Below are 22,373 nucleotides of genomic sequence, written 5' to 3' on the forward strand. Positions count from 1 at the left end.
TGGACATATGAATCGCTCATATGACTGTTACCCCCTCCACTTACGGTTGCGTGGTGCTAGCGTGGGCATTAAGTGGAGTATGTTGCGTGATTTTTAATTCAGTGTTTATTTCTCGGTAAAGAAAAAAACGTTGTCCATCAATACACAGGATATACTCTGATAAGAGGTAAAGAGAGTATTAAAGTCAGAGACGATTGAATGCTTTGACAATTAAAAGTTGACCTATCTTTGACAATGTAAAAGTTAACCTATCTTATACAGTGTTACTTTTAAACGATATTAAGCTGGAATTCTTGAAAAAACATTAATAGTTTTCTTAGACTATATTTTAAATTTAATTTATACTTTAAATTTTAAATTTTTCGACCTCCAATGTATTTATCAATTCGCTATTTAACCAGCAGACATCAATGGCATCTTCGTGTATGATATTGCGACGTGGTATCGCAACTTCTTGCGTTTGTCATGGGAAACGAAATTTTCGAAAATTCCTACTATACAATAAACGAGGGAGTCGTAATTTTAAAATGCAACAAGCGAAAAATCCAGATTCTGATATACCAATAGATAGTGAGTTAACATGTTATTATTTAGAGCAGACTTAGTTTCATCTTTTTTCTCACGAGATTATTTCGTAAATAAATGAATGCAAAAATAAAATATATGAATCCACACATAAAATACAGTCTTTTTTGTATGCAAAATAGATTACAAAAATACTAATGACTTGGAAAGAAATTGATTACTTGAAACTTGCAGTCTCTTAATAAAATAAAATAAAATAAATTTACAATATACATGTAGTAGAAAAATTAGAGATATTATACACATAATAAAATAAAATATCAACACATATATATACTAATTACAATAAATTTTATAGAGAGAGGTGTAAGAGATATTGGATACAAAATAGATGACAGATTTGTTATTGTGCCAGAGATGATTCCTGAATTGATTGTTCCTTCATTGGAAGGATTCACTTTGAAACCATATGTATCGTACAAAGTAGAGATGTTTACAGAACCACAATTTACCGCACAAGATTTATTTGATGCAGTATATTCTAAAAAAATAAAAGAAGATTTTACAAATAATCAGTTGGACGAGAAAGGAGAGCCAGTGAATCCTAACGAGTATGAAAAGCTTACACCGCAACAAGCTAAGGATAATGCTAGCAAAACAGGCTGTGACATTTTTGACGCTAACAAGCAATTGTAAGAATTTTTACTTTTTAGTATTTATGATTCTCTAATGTATATTTTTCTCTCTTTTATGTTAAAATAAAGAATCTGGAATATACTCTAGTCAGATTAATATGGATTTCAGTCTGTATATGTTTTATTTATAACTCGCATGTATACATACGTTCACAATTTTGCAATTTTTACAAAAAGTAACTACTTACTATCGTATATGACTGTTAAAAGTGATATTATGTGCACACTTTGCTAGAAGCATGAGAAAAACAGAATTTGATTTATTGTATACATATATAAGCGACCTATCTCAGATCAGTTTTTTTTTTTATGACAAGTATATGGCAGTCAGTGCTTGATAGCAAATAATTACTTCCATTATAATCTCTAAACATATTACATTTTTATCTAAAACAATATAGCTTATATATTATAAAACAATAGTATATATCACATATATAATTGTCGCAAAATCTTCCGCGAGAGTCATGTAGTTGAGTTTACGCAATGCTCCAACGGACAAGTGAAATTAATTTATTGCTATTATAAAACACAACGCTTACGTTGTACCAGTTTTTGTCTTATACAATCCAAAGGACTTGTAAGAGTCCAAAAAAGACAAGTAATGCCAAAAGTTGATTTTCAATTCCTGAGATTCATGGATATCTTGCGTGTCGATGAATCCGTTTGCGGATAATAAATTTGTGATTAGGCTAACTTAACAGTTATGTTTTACTTATTAAAAGATTTTTGAGCGAAGTTTGATTGTTTCCTGTCGGGTAAAAAATAGCGAAAAATTCGAATAGTAAAATCGTTGTCAGTTGTGCGCGGCCGGTATTGCTTACTACTGACTAGATTACTAGATTCTAATAATATATGTCTGTGTGTATATATATTGTTTTTTTTTAAGTGCTGTATTCATATCAAACGTACAAACGGCCTTATTGTTTCTCTCTTCAACATTTTCTAATAATTATAATTATGCGAAAAGCTCATAAAACGGAGCTATTGAAATAGAAAATATTCTGTTTAGAAGAAATCATATTTAAAGAGTGTATCGGTGGATGTTTATGAAAGACACTTGTATAAAAGTAGTGCAGCTGTTAATGCAATGTTATGGCTATAAATATTTCTAGAAAGAGATAACGTATACAAAATGTTAGTTAACTTATGCTTATGTAGGAAATCGATCACATAAATCATTTATTCAAACATCTTTTTCAGAATGCAGCACTCTTCTGATACACGTTAGTTATTACTATTTACCGCTAATATTATTGTTTTCTGTTATTATTTTCTATCTCCTATAATCACCATTATGAAGAGTGGAAGAGAAAAACGTCTCTAATTTTGTACAGTGGAACGCTTATTGAGAAAACACGATGTTCTAATCTTTTTAACCGGCGCGTCTTATTTCCACTCTTCCATTAAATCAATGGAAAAACGAAAGTGGCATAGTACTTGTTTTGCTTTGCTAAAAAAATTTTAATTATATCTCAGTATGTTGCTCTTGTCTTTTGTGTATCGTCGATATTTCGTTTTTCATATCTTACTCTACAACATATTTATAATATCTCGTCGACGACTTGAGCATTCATATATGTCTCTCGCTTATTGGCAGTACAGAATATCCTCTAAGGATTTATATTGCGATACATATTGTTTTGTTATTGATTTTGTATATTTGAACGGTTCCAAAAATGAACAAGCTTTGCAAAGGTTCCAAGCTTTCTAAATCTATTTGCAAATTTGTTAATTAGAAACTTTGCAATTTCTCTCTCTCTCTCTCTCTCTCTCTCTCTCTCTCTCTCTCTCTCTTTCTCTCTCTCTCTCGCATTCTCAATAGCGGATGCTGTAAAACAAGTCATATGCCACTCGCTCTTCAACTGAACTTGGTGTTTCGCTTTAATTATCAGTCTATGATATAATTGGATATTTGACCGATAAAATATCAGTCATTTTAATAAGGCAGGTACACGTGTTACTGTATGACAAAGATTACTCTGCATGAAGAACTTCTTTTTTTTTCAATGCTAAATATACGTATATTTATTCTCCGTATATTTATTCATGCAGAGAAACATACAGTACAATAGCGATAACTTTGTAAAACAGCATTGTAGCAAACAACTTATATATGAGACATTTTATACAATGTTTAATGCGCTTTTGTCAAACTTGATTTGCACCGACGTTTCGAATCGGATCGATAAAAAGCACATAAATGTAAATCTTTGGCATTCAGTAACATGTACCGTACATCTAATCAGAGATCTTGAGTATGTAAAGAAGTATAATTATTACAGATGAGAATAAACATTTTACTAAATTCTTTATATAATATACATCTTAATATTTCTCTCTATTCGATGCAAAATGATATGCAACTATGTTAATAAAAGTCAACGTGGAAAGACTAAGGGAGGGAATACTGCTGAGAGTAATAGTTTATGCAATTCAATTGGTTTTTCATACGCAAGATCTCGAGATAATTACTAATAATGATAGAGCGGAGGCTTATTCCATTGGATCCCCTACATTTTCGAAGATGGTTGAATGTGGATTGCTGGTAGTGGGCCACAAGAAACCACCTACACTGCCTGGTGGTAAATAAGATGCGCCTCCGCTAAGGCCCACCTAATATATTTTATATATTACATCAATTATTTAATATCTCTATAGCATAGTCTATACAATTTCGTTTTTTTTTTATATCTTTATATCTATATACACACGAGAATACAAAATGTGCTAAGCAAAATAATATGGAAGCATTGTGGGATATAGACACACTCCAATTTTATATTATAATAATGAAGTATTTTATATAGGATATATAAGTGTTGTGTACAAAAACACGCAATTGCTTAATTACATTGATGCGACAAATGTGGAAAGATGTAAAAATCTGATTTTTTTATTCTAATCATATGTGTAGCACTGAGGAATATTTGTTTCATGTAAAAATTAAATCCATCACGCGTATGATTATACAATAATAATTTTTATGCATAATTAATTTATTAAATATTTTTTTAGCTTGAAGTGCGTTTAAATTCAAATTACTAACTACACATATAAGTAATTTCATATTAAGGATTGGTTTTTTCATGCAGTATAAGGCAAACTAGAATAAAAGATAACTGCCAAATTAAAGAAAAATAATCATTTATTTGCATTTAACATAAATAATTGTGCTAATAAACCGCAGGTACTAAATAACATTTTTTATATAGGTACTAAATAACATTATGTACATTGGTTCATTATTGTAAATGTATGTAAAGCATTTACAATAATGTCAAGACACTCTCAATAAAAATCTTATCTTCTACATTGAGTGAACTATGTACAAGGATTTTCCAGCTTTTTATATTACGTATCGATTAATTTTATTTCCATCAACTAGAGAATGTGTAGAAATCACAGTCCAATTGTAAAAAAATTCACCAATAGCTATACATGTCGTTTCAATCATAGATTTGCCTGATCTAGCCTTTCTATCCTTACACTGTAGCTTCTTTATGAATTTACCTGTTGGCTCCATATTAGCGATCTCTCCGTTAATTGACAGTCCGCTGCCAATCGGGATGGTAGACTCTTCCACCTTTCCTCGTCCCGTTTCCTGCTTCTATCGAAGTCTCTGTCATGTCCCTGAGAGAGAGGCGGCAAGATCTGGGTTCGTTGCGCCAGCTTGTAGCTGTCTTGTCTCGGTACGTGATCGACGCGTCTGCTGGTACCGCTACCGCTAGTTGAAACTGGGATCGGGGTCGGACTACCGCCGCCTCTGTGCCGATGATACAAGTTACGCTTTTGCTGCAACATCCGCTGCTGCACTAAAAGCTGCAGCTGCGTGCCCGAATCGCCGCGCATCTTAAATTGCTGCTGATTATCGGGTGATGTGGACGGTGGTCTAAGATGGACTAGATCCAAGTGACCTCGAGCTTTTCCCGAATCTGAAAACGATTAATTGTTTCTGCGTTATTCCACGTGAATCATCAGATAATCTCAATTAGAGCATATTAAAGATCAAACGCGACGCGTACCTTGAATACTTCTCTGCTTGGACGGCCTATCGCCGACGCTCTGTTGACAGAAGAGTAATCTAGGTCCACCATCGGATGCTCTTCGTCCTTGAGACACCCGGGATATTCTACCAGTGATGGGAGATGGACTTTTGGGCGGTGGTGGCGTGCAAGACGGTAGGCTGCTCGTAAAGCAATTCGTCCCCGTATAATCTGGCGGGCAGCCAGAATCGAAGCTGGACTCGAAGAGTTCCGACGACGAGCTACCGCTGCCGCCCGCCATAAACAGGGTCGTTCGACTGGGTGGATCAATAGAATCCATAAGCGGGTTATCAAAATGATGTTGATAGTCACTTAATCTTCGATTGACTATCTGGCTGTCAATTCGTTGACTGATATCGTGATCTAGGCCTAATCGGTGCTCTTCAAGTTTGATCTGTGCTTCGCGCAACTCGTCGCCGCTCGGACCTTCCTCCAAGTCGCCCTCCGCGCTACAACAACCTTCATCGGTCGAGGAACTCGTCGAGCTAAATCTTTTGTTCCCTCTACCCGCATCGTCCCTTGCTCTGAAATAAAAAAAAAAGATTCGTCTCGTTGATATTTAAAAGAAGCGATTTGTCCTGCCATTAGCGGCTTCTTGTGATGATTGTATGAATGGATCGCCATTCTAAGCAGCATTGAAAAAATATTCATCAAAAGCGCATTCTCCTCATCATTTCATCTATGAACTTTAATTTATCATAATATTTCTTTCATATTAATTATAAAAAAATGTCATTAAGGAATAAAAAATTACCATAGACATATATTTTTTTATCCTGTTATATAGGAATTTTTAAAACAATCGATATACTTTGTTTACTTCAAAGTATTATATAAGTAGATTTATAATCAAATTTATTTGTAGGAAATTTTTTTAGATTATGTCCATCAATGCATTATATAATTAATATGGAAATCAATGCTTTATATAATTAATACGTCCACCAATGCATTATATAATTAATATGGAAAAAATATAAGAGAGATCACACAATGATATAAATATATAATTCCAATAATTAAAAACATATAATTCCAATAATGAATGTGCTTTCATTGGTAAATAAAGCAGAGCAAATAAAAATTACGAAATCAAGAATTTAAATAAATCAAATTAATTAACAGATTTAAGGATAAAGAAAAAGATAATAAAATGAAATGAGGAGTTACCAAAAATAAAGTGACAGCAATATGTGCTTCCAATCCAACCTGTCTTGATAAAATCTTCAATATGTGCGTCACCCATCAATAAAGTTCAACGTCCCACTAAGCTATCGCTGTAAATAAAAATTGATTAGTTAAGAGGGGCATTACATTATTTTCATACATCTCCGACTGGTAGGATTGGAAGTTACAGATTTCTCATGAAAAATCGGTACATTTAAAATAAAACTATTAAAAGAAAAAAATGTATGTGCAATAATGTGCTCAGTAAAAGAATGTCTATACCTTGATTTAAATTTATCTTCTTTTGTTCTTGCAGTAGACCAGCAGGTATTATTAATGGTGCTGACACGATGTTGCTTCAATCTTTCTAGCAGTAAGAAATAGATAGCAGCATGATGATCATAGCTGCTGTTTCGTAAAGACTGTTAAAAGATGACATTTATATTTATACGATATAATTGAAAATATTGAAATATATATATATACATATATATATATATATATATATATATATATATATATGTGCGTGATTATAATGTACTGAAAATTTTCTCTTTAATTTTACTAGACAATGCTGTCATTTATCTCGAAAATTATGCGTACGATACGATTTAATTAGAAATAAATAGATAAATGTACTCTTATATAATTTTACATAGAGAGAAAAAACTATAGAAGCACGAGAAATGTTTCCTTACCTCTCTAGTACGACTAATGTCTATTCCTAAGCTGTGCATTAATCGAAGTATTTGCTCATTTGGTTCCTGAATAGACGACGATGGCCGTGTTACGATCACTGAACAAATGCTATCCGCCGTTCCCGCCATCCAACGGTGTCTCTTAATTTGTGGAATGGTGTATCGTTTGGAAGGTTCCAATACTAACATCTTGCGTATTAGGCTTTCACAATCTTTAATACGAAATTCGATCGGCGTGAGCAGGAATATTAACAGAAATATTAAATGTACAAAATGTATAATATATTTAAGTAAATACCTGTACTCATAAAGTAAGGAATTCTAAATCTGCCACTTAACACGCGATCTCTCAATGATTGAAGAGTCGATCCGTCAAAGGGCAACGCGCCACACACCAACACATACAATACAACGCCCAGACTCTACAAGAATGAGATTTATTTCAAATATGCAGTCAATGTAAATCTGTTTTTTTTTTTTTTTTATAATTTTTCTCTCTGATGAAACTCACCCACACATCGATTTCGGGTCCAGCGTAGTGCTTTCCTCGGAAAACTTCGGGAGCGGCATAAGGCGGGCTGCCGCACCACGTGCTCAATCGTTCTCCCGGGGCAAATCTGTTACTGAAGCCAAAATCGGCGATCTTTACGTTCATCTGAGCGTCGAGAAGTAAGTTCTCCGCCTTCAGATCACGATGCGCCACACCCGTTACGTGGCAATATTCGACCGCCGAGAGTATCTGGGCAAATGTCGCACGTGCTCTGGGCTCTCCCATTCTTCCGTATCGCGCGATGTAGTCGAATATCTCACCTTTGCTCGCGTATTCGCACACCTGCAACAGCGACGATGATGTCGTCATTGTCGAAAAAACACAACAGCTGTTTTAGTGGCAGTTTCATCGTCCTTACCATGTAAATCATGTTCTTCGTTTCCATAACTTGATATAATTTAACGATATGCGGATGCTCTAATTGCTTCATAATTTCAACCTCTCTATAAACTTTTTCTAAATTAGTAGGATCTAATTGAGTCTTATCGATTATTTTGATAGCCACCTATTAAAAAAGAAATCACACCTCTTTAGACAATATCGAAATTATTGTTATGGTAGGAAATGCGTGCACACGTACCTCTGTTTTCGTGATTCGATGTCTAGCTAATTTTACAACGGCAAAATTGCCTTTGCCGATAGTCCCTTCGATATCGTAAAATCCCACGCGGATTTGCTTTTTACCCTGTGTAGGTCCAGTATCCATATTCACGTCGATGTTTCTTTCCACTCTCTTGCAAATTCTTATAAACTAATTCTTCTTCCCAATGTTTTATCCCTAATCTGCAAAAATCGGAGCATACTTTAAGAGGGGAATATTTTTTTGTAATCTGTTATTTCTGACATATCTAATGTGTTTTCAACAAGTGTCGCTTTTTCCTTAATTATTTTAATCGTTAAAGATAAAATCATGAAGATAAAAGTGATCGGAACAAACAACTAAAGCGGAAAGAAAGAGAGATAATAATTATAATATTTTTGAAAAAAAGTCATTAGCAATTAAATGTAATTTTTCACGACATGATATGAAAATTCAGGGTATGAAAATTTTGCAATTACGACATTCATTGTTCATATTATCGTGACATTTTCGTGGCATTTTTCCAATTATGTCCTTTCTTCCTTATCGTCTAATTTTAATTTCTTTACGCAGCCCCCTTTCTTTTCCTGCTCAACATTTATATATTATATGTAAAACTTTTTTTTAACATATTGTGTCTGTGCAAGCAATTACGCGACGCGCAAGCGCCAATAAAAATTCATAAAGTCCCACTTGAAAAAGTCTGACGAGCACGATTTTAAAGTCCAGTAATTATTGCCTTCGCGCGTAAGATTTTTTTTTTATACGCCTACAGATGTAATTTTTTTTTTACTTTGTGCCGTATGAGTTGCGAGGTATCTCGAATGATATTGACGAATGTCTAACACATGATAATTACTTATCACACATTCGTCACACTGACGCGAGTCGCAAGGCTGATCCAGCATTGAAGACAGAGCGCGCGATATCCCGGAAGGACATCGCACCGCAGACGCAACAAAAGAAACAACAAGAGGGAGAGAGAGAGAGAGAGGGAGAGAGGAGGGAGAGCGAGAGCGACGGACGTTCTCAAGGAGAGAACACGCGTCAAGGATTCATCGTCGGCGGAGTACAAAGGCCCGGCCGCAACAAGTACGGTAGATATCCTCGACTGACGTCATGCAGATCGACAACGACCTCCTACCTATCGAGAGAAGAGTCACCGCCAGATCGATCGTCGTCGATACTCCTGGATAGAGAGAACCCCGCGTCGGACGAGGTCGCCGACGACCAGGTGCAATCGGACGATCTCACTGGAGACTCGGACGAATCTAATGGCGATGGCGCGAAGCTGATCTAAGGGTGGCAACCCTCTTGTTTTTCTCCCTCGATTACTCACCTTCCTGGCTCGAGAATTATCGAGGATCGCCCGCGAGAACGGGGGTCGCCCGGTGAAGGCGTTTTACGAAACGAGCGGCAACGACGGCGACGAGGACGTGCTCCGGGGGTGCGCGGCGGGCCATCGGTGAGCGCCGGACGTCATGGCGCGCGCGCGCGCTTGCCAGATATCCGGCGGGTCCGTCCACCACCTCGAAACGAAGCGAAACTTAGCGGAGCCGTGCTCTCTCTCGCGAGCCTCAATACGCGAGACTCAACGTAGGGAGCTCCGCACGGCTCGGCGGTTCGATACCGACTGACCGACGGCCATGTTACCACCCCCCCGGTGCTGCTCCGGCGGTGTCGGCGCCCTCGCCGCCCCCTCGTACACCGTCACCCCGGCCATTCTTAGCGAATCACCCCTCTCTTCGCTTCCTCTTTCTCTCTCCCTCTCTCTCTCGTTTCCTTCCCTTCCCCGCTCCCGCTCTCCCCCACCCCTCCCTCCGCCACCGCGTAATCTACGTCGGTGCACCCGACACCCACCACTACAGCGATTACTATCGCTCGCGCCCGCGCGCCGTTATCTTCGACAATTGACGTCACGCACGTACGCGCGCGCGCTCGCGACATGTCCGTCTCATCACATTAATTGTTTCTCGATGTGTATATAATTGTACGGCAAGTAGCGGCACATAGCACGTGACCGAGCGGTCATATATGCGCATCTAATCTCGTAGTTCGCGATCGAAAATGTTTCGGTTCAATAAAATGGAATGTAAAACGTCGATGTCCTATGTGACCTAAGGCCTCCCGAAGCGCTTTACATAAAGAGTAGGTTGCATAATATGTACATTACGGCTTGCGTATAGTTAGCGAGTTAATATTGAAAAATTGCACGGCACCGCGCATTTTATCTCGGGACCTATTATAAATAACCGGATTATGTTTGTGCGATTATAATCGTTGGTATGACGTCCGCGAATTTCTGGGTCGTTTACGATGAAAAATGCACCGAGCGGAAAGCCAGACACTTTCTCGAACGACTAATGAGAGACGCGATATGTAATTTCCCGAGTAATGTTCCCGCATACATTGCTAATCTCGGCTCTCGGTCTCGTTTTTCTCTCTCCTCGTGTTTATCTCGTCTTTTAAGGGGTCCTCGATGATTGATGATTATTATTGATATTCTCAGCAATATTGATAATATAAACTCGTGTGTGTATAAATTTCATAGAACTGTCATTAAAACTTGGGAAAGTTTCAGGATGCTATATATAATTCAATGTTATTTTAATTGACAGATATGTGTATGTGTCACTTGTATAAATGTGATTTATCAGTCTTCTAAAATAAATCTTATTAATTCGATCATTAAGTGATGCAAGACAAATGATTGTTTACGAAATGATAAAGCAAGTTATTAAAAGCAAATTATTAAAATCATGGAATTGGATTCTTTGTATTATTTTATGCATAATAGTTTATAAATATAAATGTAATTTATTAATTTCTCGTAGAATTAAATTTAGATTTGATTAAATCACGGTAGCATCTTTAACTTGGCGATAAATTTTAATCGAAAAACAGTCAATTTTTTTACATCGGTTGAGGAATCTGTCATTGATAGTAAAATCAAAGATACTGATGCATTTGTACACGTTATAGTCGCATGATAGTCATATCCATGGATTGATAGTAGCGTAATAAATCCATATTGATGACTCGCTTTGAAAATAACAGTGATTTACATGGGGAGATTTTATTATTCACTCTGTTTTCCTATCAGATAGGGTATTTTGGGTTGAAGGAAACGAGCATGTGATTCGATCGGTATTATGATGTTCGTGTTCGTCAGTGCTGCATCGAATCCGTCCGACTGAAATAGAAACTATAATAACGCTAACATAAATGTCATTCATCAGAGCAGAACGGGGCATAGTTGTTGAAACGCACATCATCTTCGCCGATTTTTCCTTTCTACTTTCATAACGCCAATTTCGCCGAGGACGTAACGTTTTCGTATGAAAAGTAAGCAAGAATAACATACAGCTGTACTTAAAGTTTCTCTCCGATCTTCGAACCAGGAACGAATTAATCAAATTTGCAAAAAATCCTTGCAAATTTTACGAAAAAGCCGATAATTATAATTACAGTTATGCAAATGCATTTTGACGATCTAGGATAACTTTAGTATGAATATTTATTAAAACTTAAATATCGAAAATATTAAATCAGCAAAATATATAAGTACATACGAGAATATTATACACAGATAAAATATGCGAGAGCTAAGTAAACGATAAATAAGATGGAGATTTAAAGAGAAAAGAATAATGGAGAATGAAGATTTATATATAGAAAATTATACACATACAGATGCGCATAATTCGGCTCCTTTCATCAATTTTTAAATTATATTTCGTGGAAGATCGAGATAATTTACAATGATTGCGGTGGTATTTTTTTGTTTGGATTAATTGACGTCAATTGACTTTTGTCGGTAATATTTCAAGCATCGAGCGATTCACAACGTCTCTGTAAAGTATAACGTCTGAATAATATCTTTTCTTTAAGCATATTTATATTATATCCCGATAAAATTTATTATTCCTTAGTGACGTAGAGACTAATATCACTCTGCCTCAAAGATTATATAAATAATTCCGAGCTCGGAATAAAAAATCACATGAAGTATTGTCCGTATATTACTAAAGCAGCACTTGTGTTAAGTAGATGTGACTGTGAATTAGTCAGACTTTTAACTTATTGTTAGAAAATCGATAGTTTTTATAATCTATATCTATTATATTTATTTGTCAAGATTAAATTAAATAAAAGTCTAATATCTATCAAAAATAATAATAATATATTATAAAAATATATCATATTTTATCTTACAAATAAATTATTTGTATTATAAATAACTAAAATAGTATATTTTATATATATATATATATATATATATATATATATATAACAAATTAAATAATTGTAATGTAAATAATTAAATAATTGCTGAAAGAGAAATGCTATATTACGACATAAATATCAGTATTCAATAACAAATATTTCCAAAAAAGATGTCCATTAATTTTCAAGCAATTAAACATATTTTTTATGAAACTTTGCGTGTTTTCAATAATTTCATATTTATATAAATCTCGAAATTATTTGCATCGATAAAATAATTTTGTTCAATTTTAGCCGTTTGACATATGCCAAAAATTAACGTTCTAAATTTTTTTCACAAGTGTGGCGTGTTTTTGTGATGCACAATTTTAACGAAACACGTTTCGACATCTATCTCATCGAATTCGCAGGTGTTCTCTGTTACGAATGTAATGCGATCGTGCAAAAGAACCGTTCCGCCGTTTTAACGGTGAATCTCTTAAATTATAGCGAGTACGAAGCGGAACGCGAAACGGTTGTCTACAAAGTCGGGCAAGATTGCACACGTGTACATTGTGTCTAGTTTAAGTATCACTGCAATTATTTTTTTAATTATTAGACATGAAAAATAAGATATGTGTATTGTGTACATGTATTAGATAAAACTTACGTTAAAAATAATATATTATAATATATTCTCGACATATCTAATCAAATATGTAATAGACTATGACGTCAGAAGCAAAAAGTATATGCAAATAATTCTTGCAATTTACCTTTATTTGTTTCATCTGACGGCGGTCGCTTTGAGCGAAGTAAATTCTATATGTGTTCAAAGAATTAGATTGACGTCTTTACCAATTAATGAAATAATTGCAATTAAAACGTATGTAGACTATAGATTGCTCTCTCTTTCTACCGATCAAGTCGTCGATGGAACGGTTCAAAGAAGATTGGAGATAATTGATGATGGTCGCGTGTCTGGCCATAGTTCAATCGATTCTTCCAGTTTTTTCTTTTTTTAGAAAATTGACGTCAGACGTACATTTTCGTCAGGAAAGCTTCTAATGCGTCGTCGGCGCTGCTTAAATCGCTTCATATATCTTCTGTATTTTTATATCGGCGCAAATCACGTTTTTATGAACACGCAATAAAGCTCTATTTCGAGATGACATTTCCCTCAGGTGAGTTTCACAGAGGTCGATCACTCGAGAAGTTCCCCTAGTTGAATCTCATCGCGTCCCAATTTGTCTTTCTACATTTTACAAAACAAAATTATATTTCGAGATATATATCTCTCAAAGTTTCGAAAATTCTATTTACTTGCAAATGCTTCGTATAATTTTCGAGAAACGGCGTAGAATATTGAATCTCCTTTTTCAGAGAGCAACCATAAGCCACGCTTTCCATACATTTTCTAAAACTCTTTTTATTCGTGGAGTTTCTATCGAATGTAATATAATTTCAACACGCAAGAAAGATTTATTTCTTAAAAAGAGAAATCTCTCTTACATAATAATCTTTTACGATAAGTTATTATTTTAAATTCTTTTTTATACACTTTTATTCGATCTCTCTTATCAAGTTGCATATATGCATAGTTGCAATAATTTTTCCTCAAATTAATAATAATTGATTGCATCAATTTTAATTATGTTTTTAAATGCATTAAATATAGTACATTGCATTTTTTTATTATTCCAATTTTTTTTTACAATGAAAAAAAAATATTTCTTTTTATATAATTTATTCACCAAATTTATTTTCTTTCTTTTTATCTTCTTTCTTGTATTTAAAATACAACTTTAAAATGCATCGCAATGTCGAGAGATATTTAAGCTCGATATAGAGAGATATTCGAAAACTATCGAGTTATTATAAAAGAAACATTTGAGGAAAATTAATAATCTTCTTCCTATAGAAATGAAAACAAAGTTAAATTCGAAAACAGCAGAATTGAATTATTGAATATCTGTTGAATATCTGCTATTTTATTCTCAACAATTTTTATGATATGGAAAATGAAATATAATAAACTTTTTCATCGCTCTTAAAAAGCTTTCTCACTTTTCTCACTTCTAAAAAACATTTTATATAACAACGCATATCGTCCATTCATTCAAAATTCAAAGAATATTTAAAGAGAACACATAAAGAATATTAATCACGCATCTTATTATGCGTAGAAATTCGTCCTTCGTGTACTCAACTAACGCATACGCTCTTTCTTGTCGTAGGTCGCGACTCGAGACGGTCCTTTTCGTCGCGACATCAGAATTTTCATGGTCGGACGAATCGATAGTATGCCAAGGAAAGACCATGAGAACCGACTTCCTTGTTAGTTGACCCTCATCATAAAAAAAAGACATTCCAAATGAATAAGTCAGACGATGGCAATGAGATAATACTTGTCAATATGCGAAAACTTGAATCTCGTAATCTCTCTTTTTCTTCGCTTCTCTCATTCTCTTTCTTTATCAAATCCTTCGCCCACGTATCTCGATTTGTCGTAGGTCGTTCTTGGCTTGATTTCGCACGCGAGCAACTTTGAGTATGTCGGTAAATCAATAGGACGCTGAAGTCGTGGGAGAATCTGTCGATTTTTGATGCCCCGCAAAGTTTTACGCGAAAGTAGCGCAAAACAGCCGACCAGATACAGAGATATGTTCTACTTCTATATCTGTGTCATCCGAAACTTTTGTTACAGATATATAATACCGAGTGTTTTAAGAAAATTGATGTGAAAAAGTGATGTATAATTAATTCCGCATTTAATTAATTAATAATATAAAAAGATGCTATTACGATATTATATAATTTAAATTATACTGAACACAAAGTATATGTAATTTTAATTATCGCGTCAAAATATTAAACTGTGGCGAATTAAAACTTCTCAAACAATTTATAAATGATGAATAACTATATAAAGGCACATCATAATATAGAAAATAAAAAAACGAACCGAATCAATTTTAGGTAAAACATTTATATATACATATTATGATTTTAATTTTATTAAAATTATCAATTATATTTTTGTACTCTTTTTTTTTCTAATAATAAAGTCAAAAATTATCCGGAAATTGCCACAAATATCAAAAAGATTTAGTCGAATTTAGGAGAAATCATTAAAAATAGAGAAAAATTATAGAACGAATTAGAAAGAAAGATGAAACCCAATGTGGAATTTCAATTTAGCCTATAGAATCTTTTGATCTAACGCTGCGTTTGTTGCTTGCTTGCTCGATTCAATTACATTCGCTCCAAGTAAATCAGGAAAAGAGGCTCCGCATGTGTTCAAGAGCGCGTGTTCATCGTCCATACAATAGTTCCGCCTTTCAACATTGCATTATGCAATTGAAAGCGGTCGTTTCTTGTCCTTTTTCACCACGTTATCCAATAATGAGCTTGCTTGACAAACCGTTTTTGTTCTTATATAATTAAATTTTTATTCTCGCGAAACGAGAAGAGATTGTCGGCTTCTAACGCGACGGGATCGTATTGACCGATGAAATACCTTCATACAACCGTATCTTGAAATAGTAAATAACGGTAATTAGTAAAGAGAATTGGTGGTAAAATAACAATAAATAAAAAATTGCGGGGACATCATTTCTTTACGATTTTATTTGACGTCATGATGAGGCAAAATAGCCAACATAGGAAGTAGTTATGCCAATCGTTAAACTGTAATGCGATGAAAATGTAAACCGTCTTTACAATCAATATTTACGCAATGAGATATTAATTACTGTACCAGACGGGACTTTGATGTAAATATTTCCCTGCAATCTCCAGCTTCACCGACGATAAGATATTTTCTTCGCAGATCCTTCCAAACAACGTCAAAAATTTTCGTCACGTTCGATTTCGGTCTTTTCGATATAATATTGCTCGTAATATCGCGTGCACTTTCTTGCTCTGTGTGACCCAAAGCACTCTATTATGTCAGCAATGACGCATACGTAAAATTACAACTTAATCTCTGAAGTATCAACTTGATATTAAACTTAAAGTACGATGTACGGTCGCTATTTTCATTTTGATGCGTGCAATTTATACACGCAAATAGTAACTTACGCACACATACATTTATCATTTTCGGAGTATTTACACTTCATATATTTATTACAGTCACTTTATAGAATTATGAAATTTATTACAACATATTTTTTAAATTCGAAAATTGATTAGAAAGATATTTGTTGAAAAAATTTTTAAAAAGTGAGGAGAAAATTACACAGAAGAATCCATTATATATTTGCAGAAAATATTGTCATTATATAAAGTTTCATTAAAAATTTTTTAACAGAAAAGAACTATTCACAAATTATATATATATATATATATATATATATATATATTTTTTTTTTTTTTTTTTTTTTTAAATACACGAGTATCAAATATACGGAACTAAGATCAATTTGTAAATGTGACTTTGTGTTTGATTTCGAATATATCGAGTCGTTCGAGTCACGAATAAAATATGCAACGTTTAATAGTATGTTTTGTAATTCGAACCGGTGTATGAATACTCAATATTCTTGCCAATGTGACTGAGCGACATTGGACGTCTCTTTTGCATCGACGTATCTTTTGCGTAAATGCGTGCGGAGTGCGTCACGATGAAAACTAAGTTTGTAAAGTATAAGTCACGTACAAACTTATGATAACGAGTAATAAAAAAAAACAGACGCAAATCATGGAAACATGACATTTGCACACGTGCGCGTGAGAAATCCCTTGTGTAATTGAATAATCGATTTAAATAAAGAATTGAATCCATCCGTTTTTTATTAACGATATTAGTATGACGATATTAGTATGACGATATTAGTATGAGTCAACTCATGCATGAGACTTGGGTTTTCTTGAGACATTAATAATAAAATCAAGAAAATAAAATAATAATACTAGGATAAATTTAAACAAAAAGATTTTTTTTTTCTATGATTCTTGCTCTTGATTATACTCGTATAACTATGTAATAAAAAATATATCTTGTTTTATATACCTATTGCTACTTGCTATTATAAAATTATTATGGAGCAAAGATATTCTCTGCGATTGAAATATTTGTAGCACATTTACAAGCAATCTTGTTTCTTTTTTAAGTCTATAATTTCATTTATTTTTTGTGAGGAACAAAAAATAGACGCAGATTATTTTTATAAGTAGCAACAATAGAAAATTACAATGATTGCCACAATTTATTATAAGTTGATTAATATGAAGCATTTTTTATGTTAGAAATAATAAAGCTTCATTAATATCTATTCCGCCTGATCTAATATATACTGTCGTCACAAGTACACAGCTTATTATTATGTAATAAATACGACCATGAACATGTTCGCCTTCCATCTTCCCGTTGCACGTCATCTTTATATTTTTTACGAAGGCAATTTGGAATGAATATTGCACGTCGAGGTCGCAAGCTATTATATTTTTCATTCAACAGGCTCGCACTCTTTAACCTTTAACTGCATCCGTGCGTGATGTATGACAGACTCTGTATTTGATGCACATTTTATTCTCTTCTCATTCTTATTTTCCTATATTATTTTCTTATTTATACATTATGTACCTTGTTTTGTGTGCATTCTACTTTTACATACATATTTAATTCCTTCCCGAAATTATATGAAAATATGAAAAATATTGTCTCGAATATCTTATTATTAGAAGAGATTATGAATTTTTTATTCAATCAAAAAAAAGCTTTTAATATAAAATTCTCAAAAAATATAATCTAGAAATTTATTTCTATCAATATAAAGCTAATAAAAATAAACAATATATGAGATAAATATATAATATAATATAATATACAATATAATTGATGAAATTATATTTTTATTTAAAATGTAAAGAGATATATATGCAAATTAATATATGTAAATCAAAGTTACTATGATGTATCTCGATAATTAAAGAAGAGATAATTAAAAAAATATAATAAATAATAAATAATTATTCTTCGTATTATTTCTTATTATTACATATATGTTCTAGTATTAGTTCGAATTTATTTTTTCCAAATTCTTTCTTTTTCATTTTAAGAGATTAATCTCTTAATTGTTTCAATTTATTCCATCTTATATACAAGACTCACATAGTAATAAATTATACATATAATTATGTATAAAATATAATACAACGATGCTTGTTTCTTTTTAACTTAAATAGCAGACGTTTTCTTTATCTTTCTCTCTCTTTTTCTCTTTCTAATTTCTCATTCCGCGTGTTAGATCTCACGTCTTTAGTCCCACGATTTTAGAACTGTCCCATTCGCAAAATAACAAACGGAATTCACACCCGTGCCTACCACCGGCTATTTCCGCTGCGAGGAAACGCGCGACTCCGTCGCGGTAATAATTTCGTGAATCATCGTCTTGACATCGACGCGATCGAGAAGACGTCGCATCGCAAATGCAAACGCTCGGCGAGAGACTAGGAGGATTTTAGCCCGCACGTTGCATCCGCGTGGCCGCGCGCGCGTGATTCATTCGTGAGACGTCAAGAAGTATCGGCTCGGTATAAACACTCGATTTATGTTGAATAAATAAAGCACAGCGGATAGATCGATCACATGATGTTCAATTACTCGAGCGGCTTGTCGCGCGAAAAAGCGCGACCCGAGCACGCGAGATTGAAAGACTTTCCTAAAGAGCGCTATAAATCCCCCGCGATGTCGGGAACAAAGCGCGAAACGAGCGGAAGCGCGGCTCTGTTCAAAACTTCTGTTTTTTATTACGAGGAGGAGGGAGTAGGGAGGAAACGAGAATAGCAGCGGATTAACTGGGCTGGAATTAAAAGCGGCGCTTTAGTTAGCGTTACACGCTAGTTGCGATTGTAGATATCAATTTTCTTTAAACGACGTGATTAAATTGGCGCGGTATTGACCTCTTCGTTTTACACTGCTCGTTTTCTGTGCTTAATAGTGATTTATAGCAATCTATTCTTAAGGATTCTTACAATCTATAAAATATGTGTATTTATGCATTTAATGTCTGTTTATGTAGATATTTGCATAATTATCGACATTATTCTTTAAACGCATATATAAATCATTAGAATTATTATTTGTAAAAATTATATTAAAAAGAGAGAGAGAGAGAGAATTTATATTAGAAAAATAAAAAGATTCGAGTTTCTTTTTGAATTTAAAAATTCATCTCATCTACTGTCACCTTCACATTTTCAGTACATTATATTATAATTTTAAACTTTCTTTTTCTCTGAAAAAAAAGCATAGGTAAAGCTATCTTATAAATATGTAAACAAATATTTTCCTGACATTTTTCGCTGATGTTATCGATCGATATTTATATTATGATGCAAAAACATTTTACACATTCTACTTAACAAGAGAAAGACCGAAAACACTCGACGAAAGGATACCTCTCTCTTCCTTTCTCGCAACCGCAGCTCGATACGAGCATGGCTCCTGCGAGCATTCGGCACGGTCCTGCTTGACGTCATTGAATGACGTCAATCCCGGGCCCCACCAGGCTCCTCAGCCTCCTCCTTTGAAGCGCGTTTTATCGCGCCAACGTAAGAAGCACCGCCGCCGTCACCTCGGCCCTCGAAAATTCCTACGACATCCAATACAGTCGCACGAGATATAAAGCGAGAGAGAGAGAAAGAGAGAGAGAGAGAGAGAGAGAGAGAGAGACAGAGACGGGCGCAAAAATCTACCTTGCGAAATACCTCCGAAAAGTCTCTTCATGCCCGCACGCATCTCTTTCCGTTATGTCGGGAGATTCGTGAGCTTGTTTAAAAAAAAACATCTAAATTTATCATAGTTTCGAAATAATATTAAATCGGCTGGCGGGATTAAACAATGGATAAAAACGATCACGCGGATCGGGCAGACGAAACAATTGCATGAAATCAATTTACGTGATGTAACTCGTTAATCTCTCGTAAGCGCATCGGTATTTTTCGTTCGATATTACCTTTTTCAAGTATCGAAATCTGACCAATGTATAAAATGTAATATCGATTTATGATAGTATATGTGATATATTTTTGAGGCTCAAGGTAAAATCATAGATTTAATAATAATTGAGGTATCTCAAGGGTATACGTGGGCATGCTAAGTAATTAACATCTCGCTCTGACGGCGAAATTTGCGATCTAATTGTAAATCATCTCCAGTGGATTAATATTGTAATTTCTCATGCTTGAAAAATGATGCGAAAAATTTATTTGAAAAAATTTTACCTATCATTTTTCTTTTAAAAATACGACACATATTCGTTGATATTCCATTCTGAGATGTCATCGCTTGAAAATTAATCCCCGAGCTTGGTTATAATAATGCAAACTACCGCGAAATGTGAACGTTCCTACTCAACATGCCGTATTTTAATGACATTCCAGTGTGATTTTAATTCGTCGGTTTTCGTGTCAAGTTGAATCGCGTTACGTTGCGATGATTCCGGATAGCGATTATGCAAATCGTGACGATGCTACGAGCATTGTTTTAATCAGTTTAACGAACTCGAGTTCAATCAACTATTTACATTGTTCACAATTATAATTATATTAATAATATTACATATAATATTACATATAATATTACACACATACGCAATAATATTATTAATTAATCTAATTTTAAATATATATATGTATATAATAATAAAAAACTTTTAAATAATATACATAAATAAAAATACATAAAAAAAAATTTTTAAATAATATACATAAATAAAAAACTTTCTAAATAATATACATAAAAGTGTTTTATTTATAATAATAAAACACTTTTATGTATATTATTTAGAAGTTTAAAAAACTTATATACATGTATAATTATATGTATTATTATATGTATTATTTATCAATTAAAAAAAATTTGTGCGCAAATTAGCGTACAATCTTTCTTTTTAAGAGATTTAATTTAATTTTATTAATTTAATTCTACATATTTTAACTCGGATTGTTGTCGAAATATATTCCCGACATTTAATCTTCGATAATCTCGTTTGGCATCCTCGAGAAAGAAAGGTCACATCGCCAGTGGAGTTGTATTTTTCTTTTTTTTTTCTTTTTCTTTAATCGGATCGGATCTTAAGCAAATGTAATTACGAGTGTCTGGCGCACGAAAAACCTCGTCATACCGCACGTCAGAGGTGCGTGTTTGTCGTAAAAATGTTTGCGAGGAAAGAAGGATCTGTGGTTTCTTTTTATCACTTTTTATATTACTCGGAGCTGTGCTACATACACCTTGTATTATACGAATAACTTTGTACATTGGTAACAGTAGGATTCGCACTCCGTATTTCTTCACACTTTCAAAATCTAATAAATTGTATAAACGTTATGCCAGCGAGAAAAACTGTGCCACGTGATACATGCAACAAGAAGTATTTGATAAAAAATATTAATAATATATGCGCATATTTCTGAAAATATGCTCGAGGAGCAAACTTTTATTCTTAATGTATTCAATGATTATGCGACAGACGAGCGTGTATAATCTTCAATCTTTGAACGTATCGAATAAATCTAATTTCATAAATCTTTCGAAAAAGTAATTGTTTAATCAATCTCTTATTTTTCTGAAATATATGTTTAAAAAAATATAGAGACAAATATTAGACATTAAATAAACTTACGTGAAGTGAAATAAATTGTTTTGATTAAAATATATATATTTAGATAAAATGTAATCACATATATAATTAATACAGTCCTAGAATATATAAATAACTATTTACGCAAGTACGAGATATGTGTAGCAGACGTAGCCAAAAATTCATCTCAGAAGATGAGACTTTATTTTATTGATGCAATAAAAAATTACATAGCAATTCGAATTTTTAATTCTTGAATCAATTTCAATATTTACATAATTACGAATCGATTGGACATAATTTATTTCACAATTTT

The 22,373-nt window shown here is 33.6% G+C and overlaps 2 protein-coding genes across 3 annotated transcripts; one reads left to right on the forward strand and one right to left on the reverse strand.

Moving 5' to 3' along the window:
- The first annotated feature begins 9 nt into the window (after positions 1–9).
- LOC105255903 (39S ribosomal protein L41, mitochondrial) lies at positions 10–1,323 on the forward strand. 2 transcript variants are annotated; one of them, XM_011265451.3, is made up of 3 exons: positions 10–166; positions 402–570; positions 884–1,323. In XM_011265451.3, exons 2-3 carry the CDS (start codon positions 411–413, stop codon positions 1,219–1,221), a joined length of 498 nt encoding a protein of 165 aa, XP_011263753.1. In that variant the 5' UTR covers positions 10–166; positions 402–410; the 3' UTR covers positions 1,222–1,323. The 2 variants fall into 2 exon arrangements, with proteins under 2 accessions (XP_011263753.1, XP_011263754.1); XM_011265452.3 differs by having other exon boundaries at positions 15–166; positions 405–570.
- A 3,054-nt stretch (positions 1,324–4,377) lies between these two features.
- LOC105255902 (MAP/microtubule affinity-regulating kinase 4) lies at positions 4,378–9,890 on the reverse strand. The gene is made up of 9 exons (XM_025414727.1): positions 9,601–9,890; positions 8,262–8,464; positions 8,040–8,186; positions 7,643–7,963; positions 7,430–7,553; positions 7,132–7,343; positions 6,716–6,855; positions 5,246–5,790; positions 4,378–5,155 (listed from the first exon to the last, which is right to left on the reverse strand). The coding sequence occupies exons 2-9, from the start codon at positions 8,385–8,387 to the stop codon at positions 4,722–4,724; spliced, it is 2,049 nt and encodes a 682-aa protein (XP_025270512.1). The 5' UTR covers positions 8,388–8,464; positions 9,601–9,890; the 3' UTR covers positions 4,378–4,721.
- Positions 9,891–22,373: the final 12,483 nt, after the last annotated feature.

Source organism: Camponotus floridanus, unplaced genomic scaffold (assembly GCF_003227725.1).
Source record: "Camponotus floridanus strain SB8 unplaced genomic scaffold, Cflo_v7.5 scaffold89, whole genome shotgun sequence".
NCBI lineage: Eukaryota > Metazoa > Arthropoda > Insecta > Hymenoptera > Formicidae > Camponotus > Camponotus floridanus.

Excerpts from the sequence above, each read along its gene's own strand:
- LOC105255903 (XM_011265451.3), top strand. The coding sequence starts at position 411 with ATGGCATCTTCGTGTATGATATTGCGACGTGGTATCGCAACTTCTTGC. Across the intron at positions 571-883 it reads TTCTGATATACCAATAGATA|AGAGAGGTGTAAGAGATATT; the intron begins GTGAGTTAACAT and ends TAAATTTTATAG.
- LOC105255902 (XM_025414727.1), bottom strand. The coding sequence starts at position 8,387 with ATGGATACTGGACCTACACAGGGTAAAAAGCAAATCCGCGTGGGATTT. Across the intron at positions 7,964-8,039 it reads CGAAGAACATGATTTACATG|GTGTGCGAATACGCGAGCAA; the intron begins GTAAGGACGATG and ends TCGCTGTTGCAG. Across the intron at positions 5,791-6,715 it reads GAAGATAAATTTAAATCAAG|AGCAAGGGACGATGCGGGTA; the intron begins GTATAGACATTC and ends TTTTTATTTCAG.